General features: G+C 39.4%; 1 protein-coding gene across 2 annotated transcripts in view; it reads left to right on the top strand.

The window, feature by feature from the left end:
- LOC107044403 (glycerol kinase) overlaps positions 1-22,673 on the top strand; it is a 107,078-nt gene that overhangs the window by 23,123 nt on the left and 61,282 nt on the right. For both annotated transcript variants that reach the window (XM_015266271.1, XM_015266270.1), the window contains exons 4-5: positions 1,225-1,483; positions 17,792-18,009. In XM_015266271.1, coding sequence (XP_015121757.1) covers positions 1,225-1,483; positions 17,792-18,009 — 477 coding nt within the window. The remainder of the gene's footprint in view (positions 1-1,224; positions 1,484-17,791; positions 18,010-22,673) is intronic.

The raw sequence follows: 22,673 nt of genomic DNA, 5'->3' as shown, positions 1-22,673 counted from the left end.
TAAAAAATCCAAATCAGTAGAATTCAAGAAGGAGAGAGAAAGAGTAATGCGCTATTCAAATCTCCCTCTGCGCGTGAGGTTGGAGCGCACTGCTACCAACTTCGAAAACGAAATCTCACACTGCTCAGAGATAATGTGAAATGCGAGAATGTGGATATGATCCCGTTGCTATGCGCGTAATTTCCTTAATATTAAGTCGAAAAAGAAAATAGGGATATCAATGGAAAGCTCGTGGCCGATTTATGTGATGTAACTAAGGCTTTTTTTTCGTAGGGTATCACGTTTTCATTTTATTCAATAAATGTGTTTCGGCGGTAGTGGAGGGGGTAGTTGCTTCGTGTATAGATACGCGGTGCGTTCGGCCTGATGTTTTGCTCAGTCGGTCAAAACTTTTCTTGGCCGATACGCTATCGCGTATCTCGATTGAAGTGAGCACTTCGTATGTCGAATCAGGATGAATATTGTTACGCGGAAAAAGTTTTGCGATTGTAGTAAGATGTCGTTGAGTTGAAAGAAGTTTATATCTCTTGACTAAAAAAATTGCATTAGTTTCCAATAACAAAATCATGGATTTCGGAAATTCTATACAAACTTGGATATCACAAATTTGGTGCAATGTGATGTACGAAAAGCTCAATTTAAACATCGGCTTCATTCGAGAAAACAACATTTAATTCATTCCTCGAAGCAAACATCTCCTGGGTACGAATTTTTGATCTACTCATGAAAGTAGAAAATTTCTTGACTGGCGATTATATTAAGTTTAAAAAATTGAACTTTTCCATTCGTGTGGTGAATACATGTGACTTGACGCCAAGGACTGTTTTATTCGATTTAAGTAAATGTGTCTCAAGAAGAAATAATTGATATTCACCGTAAGATCTTACTTGTTGAGAATTGGTTCAAGTATATAATACTGATTCCAAGAGGCAAGATGGCAAGCACGTGGGGGAGGGTGATATGTTTTCCGTGGCGGGGTGTGTATATTAATTTTCAGGTCCTGTGACACGAAAAATAATTTTTTCTATTAGTGTAATTGCAGTCACTCGAAATGGGTAAATTTTTGGTACGAAATTTCAGGGATCTTTCTTCTGAAATTAAATATCCCGCTTGTTATTATCCATATAAGGCCTCATAAAAACATAAGTTTCTTATAATCAGTAACTTGGTCCTGGAACCTAAAAACTTTTCTTCTCTGTGAATTCTCTAATTTTTTGTCTTCAGGTGTTCAATGCAAAACGAGTTGCTGAGGTTGCGCATCACTCTATCGATATTGAGTTGCTGAATCCACAAGAGGGATGGGCTGAGCAGGATCCCAAGGAGATCCTCTTTGCTGTCAAAGCTTGTATTAAGGATGTAATCAAGCAGTTGGAGGAACTTGGCCTCAGTGTCAGTGAGATTGTTTCCATTGGTATCACTAATGCTAGAGAGACTACGATAGCCTGGGACTCGACGACTGGCGAGGCTCTTCATAATACGATTGGTGAGATGAAATCATAAAAGCATTTTTATCGTCAAGTGGTGGAAGATCTGTCTGAAATGAATTCTAATTGTTCTGAAAAAATATAATAATCTAAAAAATTGGAGGCAATTTTTCAAAAGATCTTTTTTATAAGAAACTCTAAGATTTATTTTTATTTGCTTGAATGGTAAGTTATTTATTATTTGTAAGACTAATGTTCTCCACTGTCCTTCTTTCGTACTGTTTAATTTGAGTACTGTTCGGTATGAACCGGTATCCATATTTTGATTGATCTCGATAGGGGACATTTTGAAAAAAAAGTTTCAGTCCGACCAATAATTTAGGAGATATTGAGCAAAACATGTTCTCACAAAAAGTTAAATATCTGTCAATCTACTCCTTCGATTTCACCCTTTCAAAATTCTAGCCTCTAGTACCATAAGAGCTACAATGGCTGTCACTTTTCTCGGGAATTGAAAACAGGCAAATCGCTCTTTTTTCCTTTTTTTGCGCCCCCAACAATAGTGGCAGTAGTTCATCGTAAAAGTGTAATCAAAAAATTCCTAAAAATATAACAAAATTTGTCAAAGAGCTTCTATTCGTACAATCGTCTAGTTGCGCTAAGCCGAATGATTTATTATTTCGTCTTTCCTCCTCCCATGGTGGCAACTGACAGGTTGCCATTTGCCATGTTAATTATGCGTAATTTATATTTCCTCTATTAGGAGTCTCGTGTGAGCAGCCATAGAAGTCAGACGTGTGTCGATCGGCTCCGCTACGAATGATAAACTGTTAATAAACCCTAACTTTGCCCGTCATTAGAAAGGGTGATCTTACTTATACGGTCGTTTGTTAGTCGCGTTATTTTTGTTTACTTGTGTTTTACATCATAAAAGTTTTAAAGTCGAAATGCCGCGCACTATAGATGAAAGCCATAATGAGCTCTTGGCTGCCATTAAGGATTTAAGTAAAGATGTATGCAGTGCACTATTGAGACAGAACACTTTCGAGCAAATGAACTTGAAAACTGATCATTCTGTGCAAACGCTAAACCAGAAATTTGAGAAGTTGAATCAAGCTGAAAGGGATAAAAGCCTCATCAAGTCCCTGAGTCTCTGGAAGGGAACAGGAATCTTGTTGGTACAGTTATGTCCATCCTAAGTAAAGCATCAATTAATATTTCGGAGGTATGTGTACTCTCTGCACAAAGGATTGGGAAATTCTCCAACGATAAAATCAGAACTATTCGTATAAAATTGATTGCTCCCAGATGGAAAATAGAAGTCTTTTCCCACTTGGTTGAACTGAGGAGGCAAAATATCACGATTGAGGAAGACCTTACGGTAGTCGAACGTAAATTCAAGAAAATTCTGTTCAAACTTCGGGACGTACTCAGGAAAATCAATATTGAAACCAAAATAAAAGGTGTTGCCCTTGTTTTGAATGGTAAGCATCTCGAGCCAACGGATATCACTCAGCTGTTCGGTGAGGGCATTACCTCCGAAATAGTGGATGTTATTAAACAGCTTGGGGAGCTGTCATTGCCTTCTCCCTCTTTGTGAAACAAGCAACAGACTGCAACTGTCCTAACTGACCCGGTTGTACAAAAAACCAAGTCAGCCCATCCCTCAGCTAAAATTGGTAAAAGCAAAAAAAGCAACACTCCTCATCGTCCTCGTGCAGGCTCGGTGACCTCAGGTTCTGGATTCCTGGATAATTCTCGACCCACAGATCTGAAACTACCTCCTAGAGGGACAAGAAATTCGAAGTTATCTCAATAGCCATCAATACCGGGAGCAGACTCTGATGCCAATGGAGATTCCCAAACCCAATTCCACAACAATAACAACCCAATGAACCAGCGGAGCAACATGAAAATATTTTTCTGGAACGTACACGGCTTCAGAAACTCTTGGGAACTGTCATCTCACCTGATGAAATGGGACATCATCCGTCTATCCGAAACGTGGTTACTAGGGGGGGGGGGGCGTTCGTACTTCCACAACTGTACACATCCACGACTGTCCACAAACTTGGTGAAAAATGTGAGGGAACAACTGTACACAACCACGACTATCCCTGGAAATCCCCCCTCCCTGGTTTGCCGGTTACGAGTGTATATACAGTCGCGCTACGCGGGAGAAATCGAGAGGTCGTGGAATGGGAGGTTTGATGATTCTTTATCATAAAGGGGTGTACAAATGCTCGATTTTACACTCTTCGTTTGGTGTCTTGGCTGCAAAGTTATCCAGTGATACAAGTGAGTTCATCGTAGTAAACTGTTATTTTCAAAACCAGATCAATATCGAGGTTTCACTGTCGGCACTTGGCGAAGTTATCGATACACACAAAAACAAATCCTCTCCTTCCATTATACGTAGGAGGGAATTTTAACGCTCATATTGGAGGGGAGAATTTCCTTCTAGATAATGTAGAGTCCTACTCAGACCTAATCACAACAAGTAGGACTTCAATCGATTCCGCAAGTGATAGCAGAGGGAGTCGCCTTATCGAATTCTTAAACGAAGAGGGCCTGTTGATCCTCAATGGGCGAATGGCTAATGACATACCAGCTCAATACACGCACCACGGGGCGAGAGGTTCCAGTACCATTGATTTCGCTGCAAGTACCAGATTTTTCATTGATACGATCCTGAGCTTCTCCGTTTCGTCAATCCCCACCACATCGGATCATCAACCTATTGCGCTCACTCTAGCGTGCCAGAATCTCACCACATCAACTGAACCACGCAGTCTGCAATGGCCACAGGAGCGAGTTAAATGGAGGAACGAGCTGACACTTGATTTTTTACACAACATGAGCTTCTCCCCGTCCATAGCGTATATCAGCGGGAGTGTTGATGAGATGAACCTCAATTTAACTTCAACAATACGAGAGGTAGCTACGGGCTTAGGTATGCTCCATTCATCGAATAACATAATTACTGTATATAAAAAACCATGGTTTGACGTTCAATGTGAAAATTAAAAAAAAAAAAAGTACACAGAAACTTGAAAGCATGTAGAAAATCGAAATTTACCAATTCATCGCTTGTATCTACATACAACGCATCCAAACAACTCTATTGTAAACTCCTACGTGATAAAGAATATGATTATTTTCGGAAGATAAGAGATGACATGGGTGAATGTAGAAATGGCAAGTTGTTCTGGCGCACAGCTAAAAGGTTTCAACCAAAACCTCTTTCAAGCAACACAATCTGCCTCGATAAATGGTACAATTTTCACAAACATAATTACCCGGCTCGATCTTTGCACAAATTGGTATGGAATGGAATAAGTGACCCTCTCTTAGACGGCGAAATCTCTCAGGAAGAGATACTTAAAAGTCTCGACAAGTGTAAAGCCGGTAAATCCCCCGGACCGGATGGCATTTCCAATGAATTTTACAAAAATTTACCTAGCAATTGGCTCCTTTATTTAAACATTTTTTTCAACAAAATATTAATCCAGGAGTCAGTACCGGCGGATTGGTCAATTCTGCATGCATCGATGCTTCATAAGAAAGGCGATGTATCCGACCCTTCGAACTATAGATGCATTTCGCTCGTTAATAATGTCGCAAAAATTTTCACGCAGATTCTTTTCAACTGGCTATACTCATGGGCTGAGAATAATAATAGATTACCGGAATTCCAATCGGGATTCCGGCTGCAAAGAGGCTGTATCGATAATATTTACACACTGTCTTCCCTAGTACAAATTCATCTCGGCCAATCTGGTAGACATGTATACGCATTATTTATAGATTTTGTTAAAGCCTTTGACTCAGTAATACATGATTTATTATGGCACAAACTTACTTCCTTGGAAGTGAGTGGAAAATTCATTCGAGTATGCAGGAGTCTCTACGATAATGCCAGAGTCTCGGTTAAATCCACCAAGGGTCTGTCCGATCTAGTAGAAGTCACAGAAGGGGTGCTACAAGGAGAAATCCTTAGCCCTCTTCTATTTGCACTCTTCATATCGGACTTTGACAGTCACCTCCTGAACAATGGCGCACCTGGTATTTCGATCGACCCAAGGAACGAATGCGTCTGTATCGCCTATACAGACGACTTGGTTCTCTTGGCGGAAAACCCCCCGGATCTCCAAAGGAAAATCCGAATAGCCACCGAGTATTTCATCAATAATGCACTTAAAATCAATAAAAGAAAATCTAAAATCTTAATTTTTCAAAAAGGCCGATCGAAGAAAAACTTGAAATTTATCTGTGAAAATGAGCCAATTGAAATTGTAAAAGAATTCTGTTATCTGGGCTGCACTTTTGTTAACAGCGGATTATATCAAAAACAGTTCCTCAATGCTAAAACCTCAACACTTCGGGCCATTGATGCGGTCCTTAGCATAATTTACGCCACAAGATCGAACACCTTCTATACCTACGTTCACTTATTCAAAGCTTTAGCAGCAAGTGTTTTATTGTACGGTAGTGAAATTTGGAGTCTACGATATCTTAACGAGATGAGCAGCATTCAATGCCTTTTTTTATAAACGCTTACTTCGCCTCCCAAGACATACTCCTCATTACGCTGTTCGTCTCGAGACTGGAGTAACCCCATTAATCTGTGATATAATCGATCGAGCGTTAAATTGGATTGATAAAATTCTCTGCATAGAAGATTCTCGTTTACCCAAATTTTATTATAAAAGACTCCTTTCATTATTAAATAACCCTGTGTTCCCTACAAAGTACAACTGGTGTTCTCAAATTAACACTATTGTCTCCAAATATCACCCTTCAGGTCTTCGAAACATTAATAGCGTAACGGATCTTAGAACTGTAAGGAATATGATTCTTACAAACTTCAAAAATGATCATCTGTCAGAAGATTTTGCAAGGCGAGCCAACTCCTCGTTACTCCATTTTCCTTGGCTTTTCCTCACATAAGGGCGTCAACCATATTTAGAATTATCTTTGCCCCTTCAGATTGTACAAACCCTTTCTCAATGTAGGCTACTGAATCCAATCCATCCAAAAATTACTTTAAAACAATCAACGATTAATCTCTCCATGGATCCCTCTTATTGCTCTCTCTGTAATATACCTACCGACAATTATTCATTTCACCTGATTTGCGTATGCTCAAAATTCCAAAGTTTCAGAGAGACACTTCAAATAAGGGCTAATTCCGAGTTGAACACAATGGGATCCATGCTTGACCTTCTAAACTCCGAAAACAAGACTGAAATAATTGCGCTCCATAATTTTCTCTCTAATGTAGCAAGAATGATGTAAATCAAATTAATCATAACATAGGATCTACGAAATAATGAACGGAAAAATATATATATGTATGAGAATAATTACTCGTTCACACGACTGTATCGCCCACGATTCCTGCAAGCCATGACTATATTATTGGTATTATTGTTTTCTTCTTCTTTTTTTCGTTTTTAAGCTACTGATGCATTACCCAAACGCGTCTGTTATTATCTACTGATGTACACCATTTCATTCTATTGTATTTTATTTCACCATTTTATATTATCACGCAATCTCATGGCCAGGCTGCCCGTACGGCTCTCCTTTGTACAGATTTGTATCTTAGCAAAGTAATAAAGTTTTGATTATATTATTTCTCTCGCGATTATATTTCCTCTATTGAACTCATTCCTCAATACTCATTAAATACGCTCTTTCAAAGTGTTCAGATTTTTTGCTTCCGAATGCAATCATTGTAATCCTTCGATTTTCACATTCTCTAATTTTGATTGGAAATGATGTAGAATGGACTGAAACGTAAAAATACGAAGTTTGACAACCATGTCGGTATGTGACAACGTCCACCGCCACCTTTCCGGTAATCAATTTTTAGAAAATTTAGTAATTAAGTGGCTAAAGTAATTCCAAAATATCTGAAATTTGGTCAGATTACAGGTCCTAATGAGGACTAACTCTGTGCAAAATTTCAGCCCGATCGATCTAATAGTTTTTGAGATGAAGCGATTCATTTTTAAATCTTTTTTCGCAAATATCTGTGAAACTAGTGGACCGATTTCGATTGTTATCACTTTCAAAATATTCGTTACGACGCCTTCTATCTAAATCAATCAAAACATATATACCTGTTCATACAAAGTTTTCGAGATATTCCCGTTTTTTCATAAGAAAAAAATTTTGTAAACACTCTAGCTTAGGAAAAAATCGACATATCAACTTGAAATTTCGACAGAAAATATCTATACCCGCTCATACGAAGTATTCGAAACATTGGAATTTTGATAGCACCCATGAAGGTGGCAGTAACCATCTGAAATTTTTATTGCTAGTTAATGTTGTGAAGCTATAAACTTTTGTAATATTTCAGGGTATTCGCCATCAATGTATTAATGGCGAAAAGAAAATAAGACATCACTCAGTGACACGCTCACTGTCACATCGTGCGCTGTCATAGGCTCGCCGTCCCCTGCTCGTTTTTGTAATTTTTTCAATTCAAATTCATAATTTTCGGGCGTTTCTGAGTGACGGGGGATCGAGTTCAAATTTCGAGATAAAAATCTAACAAAATAAGCAATCTAGATAACGTTCGGAAGATATTGGAGCCGAGTCTTAAATCGTCTATTTTACTCATTGGTAGAAATGAAAACAAGCAGGAGGCAGCGAGCATGTGGCAATGAACATCTCACTCTTTTTTTTTTTTATACTTTCTTTGCTATCAATAAATTGATGATGGGCTTCCGAATGATTTTTAGCGTAATAAAATTTGATTTCAACTTGATATTTCGATTTTTACGTCTGCTAGAGACCGAACAACGATTTCGAGGTAACACAAGGAGAAACCGTACAATACTTCCACAAACGAAAACATTAATCCCGCTCAGATTGAATATCCACAATACCACACAAAAATACTGCCTAATGATTGAAAAATTATGCTTTTTCAGGGAAATTTTAAAGTGTTTTAACAAATATAATACGCTCTATCCCTGTGATGAGCACCCAGATGCTGTAGAGTGTCTACAGAAAAATATTAAACTTTTTTGATGGAATCGTTTATTACAAAAAAGTGAATATCTCTGAAACCACTCGATGGATCGCGCCCATCCGAAAGCTGAACCTTCAATATTATGAGAGCTATGATCGTACCAAATTTCAACTTGGTATCTTTGTTTTTGCTCACGGTATCGTGCGTAGAAGACTAAAAAGGAAAAAAAACAAGCCGAATATTTTGAAAAAAAAATCATTGAGATTNAGAAATGAAGTTCACATACAAAGTTGAATATCTTCGAACCAAATAATCCGTTTGAGTCCATCTTCAATACGATGTGTTGCAATGTTAAGCGGGAGCTTCATGCCCAATTTCAAGTCGATATCTCGATTTTTACTCAAGTTAGAGCGCGAACAAGGATTTCAAGTCAAAAACAGAAAAATCTACATCTCTCAAAAACTTTGTATGAACGGGTATATATATTTTGAAAAAAAATCATTGAGATTGGTTGACTCATTATTGAGATATTCAAGACAATAGGTTTACATATTGTGACCTTTCAATATTTAATTATTATTATTTCCTAAAAGGGGGATTTAGGGCAATTAAATAATGAGGACAAATGAGGGATAAAATTAACTGAATATCTATATTTCTATTAATTTACATGATAGATCGTCGTAAGACGCTTGAAATGCCTTTTACTTGGATCTAGGGTTATGGGTAAGGCCAGGCAACTTTTGTACACGTAAAAAGGGGATGACTCTAATGCAGATAAAAGGGGAGAAGCTAATCGTGTCAAGGGAATGCAACTAAATATCCAAATAATAACTGAATGGGGAAGAAACAAAAGAGTGTAGGCTCACCGTTGGGGGGTATGAAGGGTAATATTGTGGGGACAAGAGGGAAAATGAGGGGGGTAACTCGTACTCACGATGGGACTTCACTCTGGCGAACACGTGGAATTCCACCGGCGCCTTGCACTCCTTCAAAATACCAGGGCGTTTTCCTGGAGAGCCTCCTTTCCACCTCGGGGTTTCCTGGGCACCAATACTAGAGCTGGGATGAGCTCGATGTATCAAAAGTCCTCTTTTTATCCGCCAAATAACTTCCGGGCGAATTTCACTGTATTCACAATTACTACTTTCGGGGCACGTGGCGACTCACGGGGCAGCTAATGCACGAGTGACGGTCTCTTCTTTTCCTTCGCGATTCGTGGGGGTTCGTCAGGTGTCGATGTCCTTCGGGTTTTAATTCGGGAGCAATCGGGGCCAATCAGCACGGGTGAGTGGTGACGATGACCACAATCCAGGGATGTCTCGCAAGGGATTATTGCTGGTGTTGAATATTCGGGGGTCTAGTATGGGGAATTTCCAGGAGGCGATGGCTTCTCCAATTGATCGGGTGGGGCCGGAACTGATGTCTTCCTTCGGCTGGTGTCTTCGTGATGTCCAGGGGCAGGGGCAGAGGGGCGATGAGGGGAAAAGTGAGGGAAGGGGTATCCAACGGTGGCGGGATTTACCTTTTAGGGGGAAGTGTGTAGTGGGAAAAAATATGTAGAAAAATAATAAAAAATAAATGAATATGCCTCGTCACAGCTGTCCCGGGGGTAGAGAATACGTAGGGTTTCAATAACCCTGCGTTGAACGATTCAAACCTTTTACAAGAAATTTTCCAGGCTACTGCTCCAGGGGAAGAGAGGCTGGAATGAAGGCTCAGACTATTAGGAACACAATTTTATTTATAGCTAATTATGTACGGGGTATCTCCCTACATTTTCCCTTATTCACTAATGATTATTTTTGTCTTGAATTGTCGAACTCTAAATATTTTTCATTGGCTCGACAGCTCAGGTACCACAACACTCTCATCCTTACTTCCAATTAATTGAATAAAATAATAATATGATCTAAAAAAAAAAAACAAAATAACAAAAAATAACAAAAGGAAACTAAAATAAATGTCTTTGGAAGGGCGAGGGGTTAATTTCTTGGGCTCGGGGGGGTTGTCTGGGGGATCAAATCTAGAGGAATAGGGCCGGTCTGAGGGTAACCAAGGGGTCAAGGGGGACATTTGATTCGTCAAGGGGGGAGAATTTGATTTTTGGGGAGCTGAGGGCTCCTTATGGGTCTCGAAGGGTTGGGGGATGATGTGACTACTAGAACCTAAACTAATGGAAATTCTATCCACAAGTAATTTTAAATCATAATAATTATAGATCTCGGGGCAACTTATTACAGTCATGCTTTCATCGCACCGACTGATTATATAATCTCTCATATTCTGGGGTATTTCGGACCACATTGGGTCGTGCGAAATATTTTTTAACCTAATCCTAACCTAATTCCACGGTTCTTATAATGCGTCAGGGCCCTCCCTGCTTTCTCTGAATATTTTAAGCCTTTCTTTCAGATCCGGCTGGTCATGGTCCCGGGGGTAAAGAGGACATGGGGTAGTTTTCTGGGTTCTCCGGGTGAATTTTCTGGGGGTCTGGGGGTATCTTGGGGTCCTATGGAGAACTTAGGGGCTTACTGTCCATTCTAGGGGCAATTCGAGATGAATATTTTCGATTTAAATCTCGGATTGTCCCGGGGGTACAAGATACATGGGCTCGTCTGAAAGTTCTGTTGAACAGTCATCATCAGTCTACTTTATTTTGTGAAACAATAGTTCTACTTAATAATCTAACCTAATACGGGGCCTATTTTACTGGGAGAATTTTTCTAATTTCCTGGGAACAATAGATTTTTCCTACTAACTGTTCCGATTCTTCAGTTCACCTACTCTAACTATTAAGACTGAATCCTGTGATACCTGTGGGATTTTGGGCTATCTTGGGGAGTTTTTGGGAGTGGTCGTGATTCAATGGGGTTTTCGGGGATATTTAGCAGGACTTGGGGGTTTCCAGGAAATTTTCGAGACTCTATGGGATATTTCTGGACTCTCCGGATCATTCTGTGGAATCTTGAGACATGGTGGGATATTCCTAGGATTCCTGGGGGATTGAGGGTTCTTCTAGGGCGTTCTGGTATGCTAGGGGTCTTTTCTGGGATCTCTGGGGTCTTCTCTGGGGTAGCTGGGGTAACTGGAAGGGGTTCCGAGGTATTTGGAGACATTCTGGAATTTCCTAGGGGCTGGGGTGACCTTGATTCTACTAAGTGAAAGTGGAGGGCTGACTTGGTTTCACTGGGCTTTCTATCAACTGCATGGGGACGAGGGATTCTAAGATTCTCAGGTGGAGGGATTGGATTCAGATCAAAGAGACGGGGGGTTTTCAGACTCCTGATCGTAAGACTTCGATTCAGGCCTGGGGGACGGGGAATGTTCAGGGACATGAGTGGGGGAATTGGATCTAGGACGGGTGATCGGGGAATTTTGAGGGACATGGGGGGGGTTTGATCCAGGTTGGGTGGCCGGGGAATTTTGAGGGACATGAGTGGGGGGATTGGATCTAGGACGGGGATCGGGGAATTTTGAGGGAGATGAGTGGGGGGATTGGGTCTAGGACGAGGATCGGAGAATTTTGAGGGACGTGGGGGAGGGTTTTGATCCAGGATGGGTGGCTGGGGAATTTTGAGGGACATGAGTGGGGGGATTTGATCCATCTGGGGAGGGAGTTTGGGATCTTCAATTGTTTTTCCTTTGAGATCGTGGGCAATTATCCTCTCTCTACTTTCCTTCTGTGGTTGTATGGAACGTGCAACGACTGATCCCACAACTTCATCATTACCTCTGCCCGGGTGACCTGATGGGTCGGTGGGCATTGCTTCACTACTACTGGGGTTTCCAAGGGTTTGAACGAGGGGTTGATTCGGTCCCGGGGGAATCTGGGGGCACTGCTCTGTAGGGTCCTGGGGTGTCTGCTCAAGGGGTAGGTTGGGTGGTCCGGCAACTGCCAGGGTGGCTAGGTGGGGCTGACTGGGATACGAAGGAACTGAGGGCTCTAGGGCTTTCGAGGGGCTGAGGTCCACTGTACTAGTTCGAGGCTGACTGGGGGTAACTTGAAATGGTCCGAGGGTTTGCCCCGTCTGTAGTCTCTCTTTAGGACGAAAGTTAAATGAACCGTCTGTTTTTCGGGTGATATGGAACCCTACGGTCGTGAAGGGCATTTTCATGCCGTCCTCCTCGTCATTCCAAGGGGCGGATTCGGGACCGTACTCCTGAACGATCTCAAAACGTACAAACCTCTCTCGCAATTCCTGATGCGTCCCTAAAGAACTAATTCCGAGGGTATCGGCAAGTACCATCCGATCGCGAGGGGTCAGCTGATCCCATCTATCTTCTAACTTCTTTCTATAATGGGAAATCTCGGTGGAGGGGGAGGGGACGGGTGTACTGGGCAGAATTGGGGTGGCAAACCAGGGGGCAGATATAGGGTCGGCGTTGGGTCTCGGGGTCATCTTGTTAACGTTTATAAATTTGCAAAATAATTTCAAAGAAATGTTTTAATGTGACTCCACTTTTCAAGAAGCACAAAAGAAAATAAATAAAAATAATAACGAAAAACTATTGATTTGATAGAAGGATTCTAAGTTAACTTCAAGGGGGGGGGGGGTTACACGATGGGTGAAATCGGCGGGAGGCCAAAAATAATATCCGAGGGAATGGCCAAGTTAATACTCGCGGGGGAGAGGGGGGGTACAAGGGGAATACATTCGAGGGCACACAATAATATGAAAATAAATTCGAGAGGAAAAATAATTCGAGAGGAAAATATATTCGAACGAAAAATGTATTCGAAAGAGAATGCACAGTATGAAGTAGAGATGAGTGTATCGGGCGACTGTAACTGCGTTACGCAATCAAAACAAACCCGCAACAGTGAGCCACACAAAGGGAACGGAATGCGACTTTGGGGGGGAAGACTGGGGGGGAGAAAAATAATACGCTCAATTTTTAGCGCCTGGCCCCACGTTGGGCGCCAATTTGTGACCGTTCAATATTTAATTAATATTATTTCCTAAAAGGGGGATTTAGGGCAATTAAATAATGAGGACAAATGAGGGATAAAATTAACTAAATATCTATATTTCTATTAATTTACATGATAGATCGTCGTAAGACGCTTGAAATGCCTTTTACTTGGATCTAGGGTTATGGGTAAGGCCAGGCAACTTTTGTACACGTAAAAAGGGGATGACTCTAATGCAGATAAAGGGGGAGAAGCTAATCGTGTCAAGGGAATGCAACTAAATATCCAAATAATAACTGAATGGGGAAGAAACAAAAGAGTGTAGGCTCACCGTTGGGGGGTATGAAGGGTAATATTGTGGGGACAAGAGGGAAAATGAGGGGGGTAACTCGTACTCACGATGGGACTTCACTCTGGCGAACACGTGGAATTCCACCGGCGCCTTGCACTCCTTCAAAATACCAGGGCGTTTTCCTGGAGAGCCTCCTTTCCACCTCGGGGTTTCCTGGGCACCAATACTAGAGCTGGGATGAGCTCGATGTATCAAAAGTCCTCTTTTTATCCGCCAAATAACTTCCGGGCGAATTTCACTGTATTCACAATTACTACTTTCGGGGCACGTGGCGACTCACGGGGCAGCTAATGCACGAGTGACGGTCTCTTCGTTTCCTCCGTGATTCGTGGGGGTTTGTCAGGTGCCGAAGTCCTTCGGGTTGTAATTCGGGAGCAATCGGGGCCAATCAGCACGGGTGAGTGGTGACGATGACCACAATCCAGGGATGTCTCGCTGGGGATTATTGCAGGTGTTGAATATTCGGGGGTCCAGTATGGGGAATTTCCAGGAGGCGTTGGCTTCTCCAATTGATCGGGTGGGGCCGGAACTGATGTCTTCCTTCGGCTGATGTCTTCGTGATGTCCAGCGGCAGGGGCAGAGGGGCGATGAGGGGAAAAGTGAGGGAAGGGGTATCCAACGGTGGCGGGATTTACATTTTAGGGGGCAGTGTGTAGTGGGAAAAAATATGTAGAAAAATAATAAAAAATAAATGAATATGCCTCGTCACAATACAAAGTTGAATATCTCCAAAACTAATTGACCGATTGAGTCCATCTTCCATACTAGTCCTTGCGATGATAAGAGACAGCTCCATGCCAAATTTCAAGTTGATAACTCAATTTTTACTCAAGTTAGAGCGCGAACAAGGATTTCAAGTCAAAAACAGAAAAATTCAAATATCTCAAAAACTTTGCATGAACGGGTATCTATGTTTTGATTGATTTAGATAGAAGACGTCGTGCCGAATATTTTGAAAAAAAAAATATTGAAATCGGTTGGCGATTCTCTGAGATATTTGCGAGAAAAGGTTAAAAAACGAATGGCTATTGCTCAAAAACTAATGGACGGATCAAGCTGAAGTTTGGCATGGAGTTAGTCTCAAATTATACCAATTAACTGAAAAAATTTCAAACCTTTTGGAATGATTTTTCCCGTTTAATTATTAAATTTACGAAAAAATGACCACCGACTGGACAGTGTCACGCACAGACATGGTCCCCAAACTTCGTATTCGTACGTTTCAGATCATTCTGCATCATTTCCAAGCAAAATTAGAAAATGTGAAAATCGAACGATTGCAATGCTTCCATTCGGAAGCAAAAAGAACAAGCAGGAGTTCGAGCCTATCCGAAAAAAGGCGTGCGACTTACTTTTTGTCTTATTAGTCTTTCTCTTTATTTTATTTCTGCCCATTCCATTGGGAGTACGCTTCCGAATAGATGCGTATCAATTCTCTATTCCTAAGACAGACATACATACGCAACCACATTAATTCTGTTTTTATGGAACCATTACTCTTTTGCCTAGAAGGAGGCAATAAAATGAAGGCTTTGAGAAAATCAATTGTTTCAATAACTAACTTCACTACGAAAGTGAAAATTTATAAACAAAAAAGTGATAACGCCCAGAGCGATATTGAATATTTCCTAAACCACTCGACCGTTTGCGCTCATCCAAAATATGAACCTTTAATATTATGAGAGCTATAATCATACCAAATTTCAACTTGCTATCCCCATTTTCCTTCAAGTTATCGGGTGTACAAGACTAACAAAAAGAAAACAGAACAAGTGGATAATTGCATTTCATTGGAATGCATATAGTTGTTGTTGCTAATAAATTAGCAATTATTATTATTAATTAGCAGATTCATCGTATTTATGAAAATCTATTAAAATAATTATCTATTGAATTTTCACCGCTGGCAGTGGCTGTGTGGTTAGCGTATGGGGTTGGCATGTGGACGATCCGTGTTCGATTCCCGGGTGGGTGAGGCCAAAATTTGTGACACGCTAAACTTCACGTTTTACCTTCTTGATATAAAAGGTAAAACGCTATCGTGCAACTTGATAAATAATAATGGTATCACAAACTTTTTGAGTCGTATTTTTGATATTGCAGATGATTTTTTTTTAGTTTATCACGAAAAATATGAAACAAAAAAATTTCACATACAGTATGCTGCAACTTTATAACGAATGGTGCGATTCTCATCATATTTTGATACGATCAAGAGGCTATCCATATTAATTTTTCAAGCCCCGAATAATTTCACTTTAATGACGATTTGTTGAGTGATCGTTGAAAAATCGATTTTTGAAAAAATACTCATATTTCCGAATTTCTACGAAAAATTTAATTCCAATTGGTGTCAATAGATAGAGCTTATGGGAGTCTATATTCATGAGAAAATTCATGAAAATCCATCGATCCCCTATGGAGAAATTAAAAAAAAGAAAAAATACAAAAAAGACTACACACAAAAAATTTAAGTTTCCGATTTTTTGTGTCAGGGTAACTAAATATGGTCTAAAAAGTCCGAATATGCGATTTTTAGATGGTATATATATGTATGTATACATACATACATACGAGCAGGCGTGTGCAGGCGTACATAGGAGATTAGGCGGTGTATGAGGTGAATTTGAGAGTAAATTTCTGTGGTTCCCGGTAGCTTAGTCGGTAAGAGTGCCCGGCGCGTATCTGGGAAACCCGGGTTCGATTCCCGGCTGGGTGAAGCGGAAATTTTTTCTCTCTAAATTTTAATTCTCTTAGAATTTTTTTTCCCTGCCTGTGTCTGTATGTATGTATACATACATACATACAGACACCATCTAAAAATCGCACTTCCGGACTTTTTAGACCATATTTAGTTACCCTGACACAAAAAATCGGAAACTTAAATTTTGACGATTACAAAGCTTCCATTCGGAAGCAAAAACGAATATCTCTGGGAATATCTCTGAATCTGTATATTGACGGGTTTATATATTTTGATGGATCTAGATAAAAGCCATCGAGACAAGTATTTTGAAAAAAAAATTGAAATCGGTGGAGTAGATTTCAAGATATTGAGGGAAAACGAAATTTAAAGAAGTTATTATATCTCAGGAACTACTGGACCGATCGGGCTGAAACTGCGCACCAAAATGAATTTTAAGGATAATCGGGCGAGCTGGGAGGGTTGGAAAAAAAAGTCATGAAACGTTGGATACATTTTGAACATGTGATCAATGATTTTTTGAGTGAAAAAGATTGTCGCGTAGGAGCATTGTTCATTAATAATAGCGAAAAAAGTACTGGAAAATGAAATTTCTGCGCACGCAGCCCAAACGAGCACAGCAACCGTCCCAAGTACCGATCGGGTGGGGGTAGCGCGGTCAATTTAAACGTCTCTTGAAAGAGAACGAGTTATGATTGGAGCTCCCTCGAGCCAGTGGTACCAGCTCCTGGTGAAAAAAAAAACTACCGAAGATGTTGCCACTTTTTCACATGGATTAATATTTTTTCATTTATTAATAAAAAAAAAAACAATCTGAAAACCATTCAATGCGTGGAACAGATACAAATAAATTTGATTAGCTCCAAAAATAACTTTAACTGGAGATACTCCCTAATATTGCCTGAATTTTGAATCCGAATGGGAAAAATTTTTTTGTTCAGCGATTGGTTTTCTGCAGGAAAACAATAGAAACCCCTCCGCCTCACCTCCTACATTTCCTCCTCGCCCGATTATCCTTAATCACAGCTGCCATGAACCAAAATTTCAGAGTTTCATCGACAAATTTCACCGTATTTTTATTTATATAAATTTATAATTAGTTATATTTATGTTAAATTTTGTAACAATTGATCACCACGGACCCAGTTGTCAGATATTACCCTAAGAACATCATTTCTTCACGTTTCATAACATTCTAGACCATTTGCCATCAAAATCAGAAAATTGAAAAATTGCCGAAATACAAGGTTTCCATTCGGAAGCAAAAATTGTACAATTTTTTCAGTTTCGAAGCTCTTCTTTATTTACAAATTGCGATTCTTTCATTATTTGAAAATAAATGGACTACGATGAATCCATAGGATTCTGAGAATTTTCAGATGAATTAATAATTCCTTTATCATTCCAGTTTGGTCTGATATCCGTGCAGATTCTATGGTAGATCAGATAATAGCTAGATTTCCAGATCAGAGTAAAAATCATTTAAAGCCGCTATGTGGTCTACCAGTGAGTCCATATTTCTCAGCATTGAAGATACGATGGCTGAAACAAAACGTACCAGCTGTAAAAAAAGCTATGAGAGACAAAAGGTGCAAAGTGGGGACTATGGATACCTGGATTATATGGGTAAGTAACTAGAATGAAAAAAGCTATAAAAATTTTACGTTGGGGTCGTGATATTGAATCATTTTCATTCCTCTCACTGAGAGTTTATAAACAAGAAATCATGTTTCAATTTCATCTTCAATACCTATTTCATAACTATCCACGCATTACCAAATTTTATAGGAGAATCTAAAGCATTATGCATTTGCTAGACAATTCTATAAGAAATTCTATTAGTTTCTGTACTGTTTTTCTCATTTAAAATTGTTTAATTCGAGATATTGTGTAGGAAAATTTCGGCCAAGGAATTTTTGTAGGTAAACACATGGTGATGTCAGCACCTTGTTTACAAATTTCAGGGCAATATAGAAAAAAAAAATCAGGAATTCGTTCATAATTGGGACCGCTAATTACCGATGGCGGCGCTCGTTTTCACCAATATGGACGATTTTAGGCTTCCCATACACACGCTAACACAAGCCCAAATTGGGTGTATACTGGCTATCCGGTCTAAATGTTACGGTAAGAAATATTGCCCCATAATATTACGGTAAATAATATTACGATCCAAATTGTGACGGGGTCTAATTATTATTGGTCGTTTTTATTATTGGAAATAATATTACAACGTTTTTACCGACGTCGGTGTTATTATTCATTATTATTTTCCATTATTTATAGCATTTCTTTTGTTTCACAAATTTTTAATTTGTTGAATAAAACACCTTTGTGTAATAGTAGTCTTGCGCCTTTTTGGCTGAGGATGAAGTGAAGAGGCATGGTAATTATTTCAACGCACCCGTGTCGGAGCATTCCGATATAACTAACTTTTGTTGAAGAATCTTCAGTTTTATGTGTGAATGTTTGAGGGAATTTTGTTTCATTTTGGGCGATTAATATAATCATACCAACTCATACACCTGTTGAGTAATCGATGGTAACTGACCCAGGTAGAAATATGAGTTACGTTTGCAAGATTGAACATTGTGGCTAGGTAGCCCTGTTAGAATAACCAATGCAAGATTGTCACAAGCGTATCCCCTCCTAGCATATGCAATCTAGCAATTATCTTCCGACGTTAGCTGAATATAAACTTGGATGATCATAGCATGCAACTCTTACATGTACCGATCACTGTACATTCGTCGCTAGGTGGCATTAGTCTGAATACGTTAGATGCACACAACTGCAACAAAATAACCTCGCCTCAAGCGATATTCTGTAGGTCTGAATGCTTTTTCGAATTGGCAGATTCTTAAAAAAAAATTTCTATTCACACATTGCAATTATTGTTCTGAAGTAATTATCATTATATTTTCTCTGATCATGAACGAAACTCCACAATTATAAATGTGGGATTTATTAAAATGATCGATCGTTTCTGAACTTGAAGTAAACGACAACTGTTTGATGATTATGATGTTATATCCTATATATCATCCATATTTATATTGTTTATAAACAACGAATCGCTGCGAAAGAGAAGTACTTTTTGAGATCCTCCTTTCCTTTCAAGAATGTCCTTTTTTTTTTCAATTAATATAATTGTTGTATCAATTGGACAATTTGAAAGAATAAACATCCACCCATCTGATTTTGAGGTTACCTGTCAGTTTCCGTGAATAAGTCATTGTTTATAAATAAAAATGAGTGATTCAATTAAACGAAACCGAGATAAAACAATGATGAGAACCCGTAAATGGCGTGCACGATGGAAATTACAGCGGGAACTCGACCAGATGCAATTTATGGACTTATCATCGAACTCAGATCCAGATCAAGATTATTTTCATGAAAATGTTGTGGATTCAGATCGTAGTTGATAATTCGGACGTTGATAATGTCGAGGATTTAAGGGATAATCCGACAATTCAAGGAGTAACCTCAAATGACAGTAATGACAGTCACGAAAATTCAAGTGAAGAAGAGGAAAACTCAATGAGTGACGAAAATCATTCAGATACTGATGACGAACGTGAGCAGTCCCATGATGAACGTGAACCTCCTAATGAAGGAGAGGATAATTATTCGATAGTATACGATCTCCAGGGGCTCTATCTCCAGGAAGCAGATGATCCAGATCCAGAGATAAAAGAAATCAAAATTTGGGCAGTGAAATATAAAATTGTGCAGGCTCACGTAGATCCTCTTCTGGTAATTCTACGGAGACGACTTCTTCCGAGGTTACCTAAATCCGCGAAAACATTCCTGAAGACAAACGAAGCAAAGTATGAAATTGAGAATATGGAGGACGGTAATGGAACTATGGGGCAATTTGCATATATTGGAATTCAACAAGGCTTGGAGGCATGCATCAATGAATCTGCTCATGAAAATGGTGTCATCCAGGTACAAATCAACGTTAACGGATTATCGTTATCAAAATCGAGTGGAAAATATATATGGCCTATCCTCTGCAGAGTTTACTCTGACACATTGATATATGAACCATTCGTTGTAGCTCTCTACTCTGGATCAAATAAACCAGGGAGTGCAGCAGATTACATGAGGAAATTCACCCAAGAAATGAACCAATTGCTTGCAGATGGAATTACAATTGAAGACAGGCATTTCAGAGTGAAAATTCACAGCTTCATTGCGGACACCCCAGCTCGAGCCTTCTTAAAAGTCACTCAAGGTCATACTGGGTTCCATGCTTGTGAACGTTGCACGGTCATTGGTATGAAACATGATGGAACTACATGTTCATGATTAATGAAAGACTGATAATTTTTGTCTATCTTTCACATAACAGAGAATTCCAGTACTTTTATATATTATTTACGTGTATATCAATGAAATACAATCGCAAATGGTTCAATTTAAATTGAATTTTTCAGTGGATGGTGAAATCAAAGTTGTTGTAACTACTCTTCTCCATGAATAAATGTTAATATAATTAATTAGTCTGTTTCTCCCCTCTCCTCTCCTATTTTTTTTCTATCTTTCATACAACAGAGAATCCTAGTACTTTTGTATATTATTTACCTGGATAACAATGAAATTTTTCAATTCCAATTTGTTGCGTACCAGCATTTTTTCATATTCAATTTTGAGTTAAGAAATAATGGATTTTTAATAAATTCCTAAAATCTTAAACAATTCATCAATTTTCAAAACTTTCAAACTGAACAGACTTTGGCTAGGCGTAAACAAAAATATAAATTATGTAGGAAATACTTGAGCAATTTTGCACAATAGTCTCTTTTTTTTTGTTTTCTCGTGAGTAAAATTCCCCATTTTTTGTCCCTTTTCCCGGTTACTGCCCACCGACCAGCCCCGGTGTTCACCACATGTGCAAACTCGCCCTCAACGCGTACCGAGACCGCGTCGTCCTCCGGTCCGCTTTCCCTTTTTTCTACATACCCTTTCTCTTATCCCTTTACTTGACCAATTGCAGTCTGGCGAAAATCTTCTCCAACCAATTGAATTTTGGAAACTTTTTCCAATCCTGGATTGCAAGGCCCACGTACCTTCTCACGAACATCTAAAACTAGTCTACTCCGAAAAATTCACAGATTCATATCGCGCTACAAATAAATATTTAAATACCTAACAAATTCTTATAACAATTCGAGTGTCAGTTCGAATCTCAGTTCTACCATAATTTTATATTAAATTTCCAGTGTGAGATGAGACACAATTTACGACACATATTTTGAATACAGTCTTGTTTATCGACTGTAGTTTATCGGCTGTAGTTGTGGTCATATCCCAACGGGTCCAGAGGCTGTTCATATCGATTGGCCGTTACGCTCAAGTATGAACATGTAAACAAATGTGTCGCTCCTCCTTTGTCGTCTATTGAACATCGTCTCACGTCTGTACCGGCTTGACATAGTTTCTCTCGGGTTTTCAAGACATTTGGATAATTATTGGTGTTGTGTGCATTAATTATTGATTGCGTTTATACCAGTAAACAGTGCAGTTAATAATACAGTAAGTATTACTCAATATTTGTGATGAAATTAATAAATCAAATGGCCAGTTTCTTATTCTGGTGAATGTCGATTGTGTATGAGTTAGGATGCTCTAGCCGGGAATTTTTGATAGCCATATTCAATTTAGGAAGATGAATCTATTCAATGATTAGAGAAAAGTGAAATAGACCTGAGAATTTTTACTACATGTTGTTTTTCCAAGAAAGAACAACATGCAGGACAGTTGAATGGCGAGACGTTGCCCAATAATAATGAACGCGTCGTTAGCCGTCATGATCTAAAATAGCATGATTTTGATATCTACTTATATTATTGTATTTTTCAATATGTTTTCGAAAATCTACCTACAGGTACGACGGGACGGGAGGACAGGACGACAGGACGACGCGGATAGGGCTAATGAGTCTTTAAAGAAGTATCTGTTGGTGTCGTTTCATTTGCGTGGTAGACCACCTAAGATGAAGAGCGTGGACGTGGTCCCAAGGAAATGGGTCCTTCCATCCAAATCGAAGAAGAAACTTCAATGCTATTATCCTCCTCCACCATACGACAAAGTCCAGGAATTGGTCAGCACATATTCCGATTATCAACAGGAATGGGAGGTTNAAATCGCGTAGATTCCGACTCGTCGTTAATTGTTGGTAGATATTCTGGGATGGAATCGTAGTAATGAATTGCTTATAAATAACTTTTCTCCTTTTGGCAGCAATGATTTTCACTTGTACCAAAAGTCCTTCACAAAAT

The sequence above is a fragment of the Diachasma alloeum genome, unplaced genomic scaffold (genome assembly GCF_001412515.2).
Source record: "Diachasma alloeum isolate Michigan unplaced genomic scaffold, Dall2.0 Dall_scaffold_00727, whole genome shotgun sequence".
Lineage (NCBI taxonomy): Eukaryota > Metazoa > Arthropoda > Insecta > Hymenoptera > Braconidae > Diachasma > Diachasma alloeum.
Note: the sequence above shows the minus strand (reverse complement) of the source record. Positions and strands in the feature narration are given on the sequence as shown.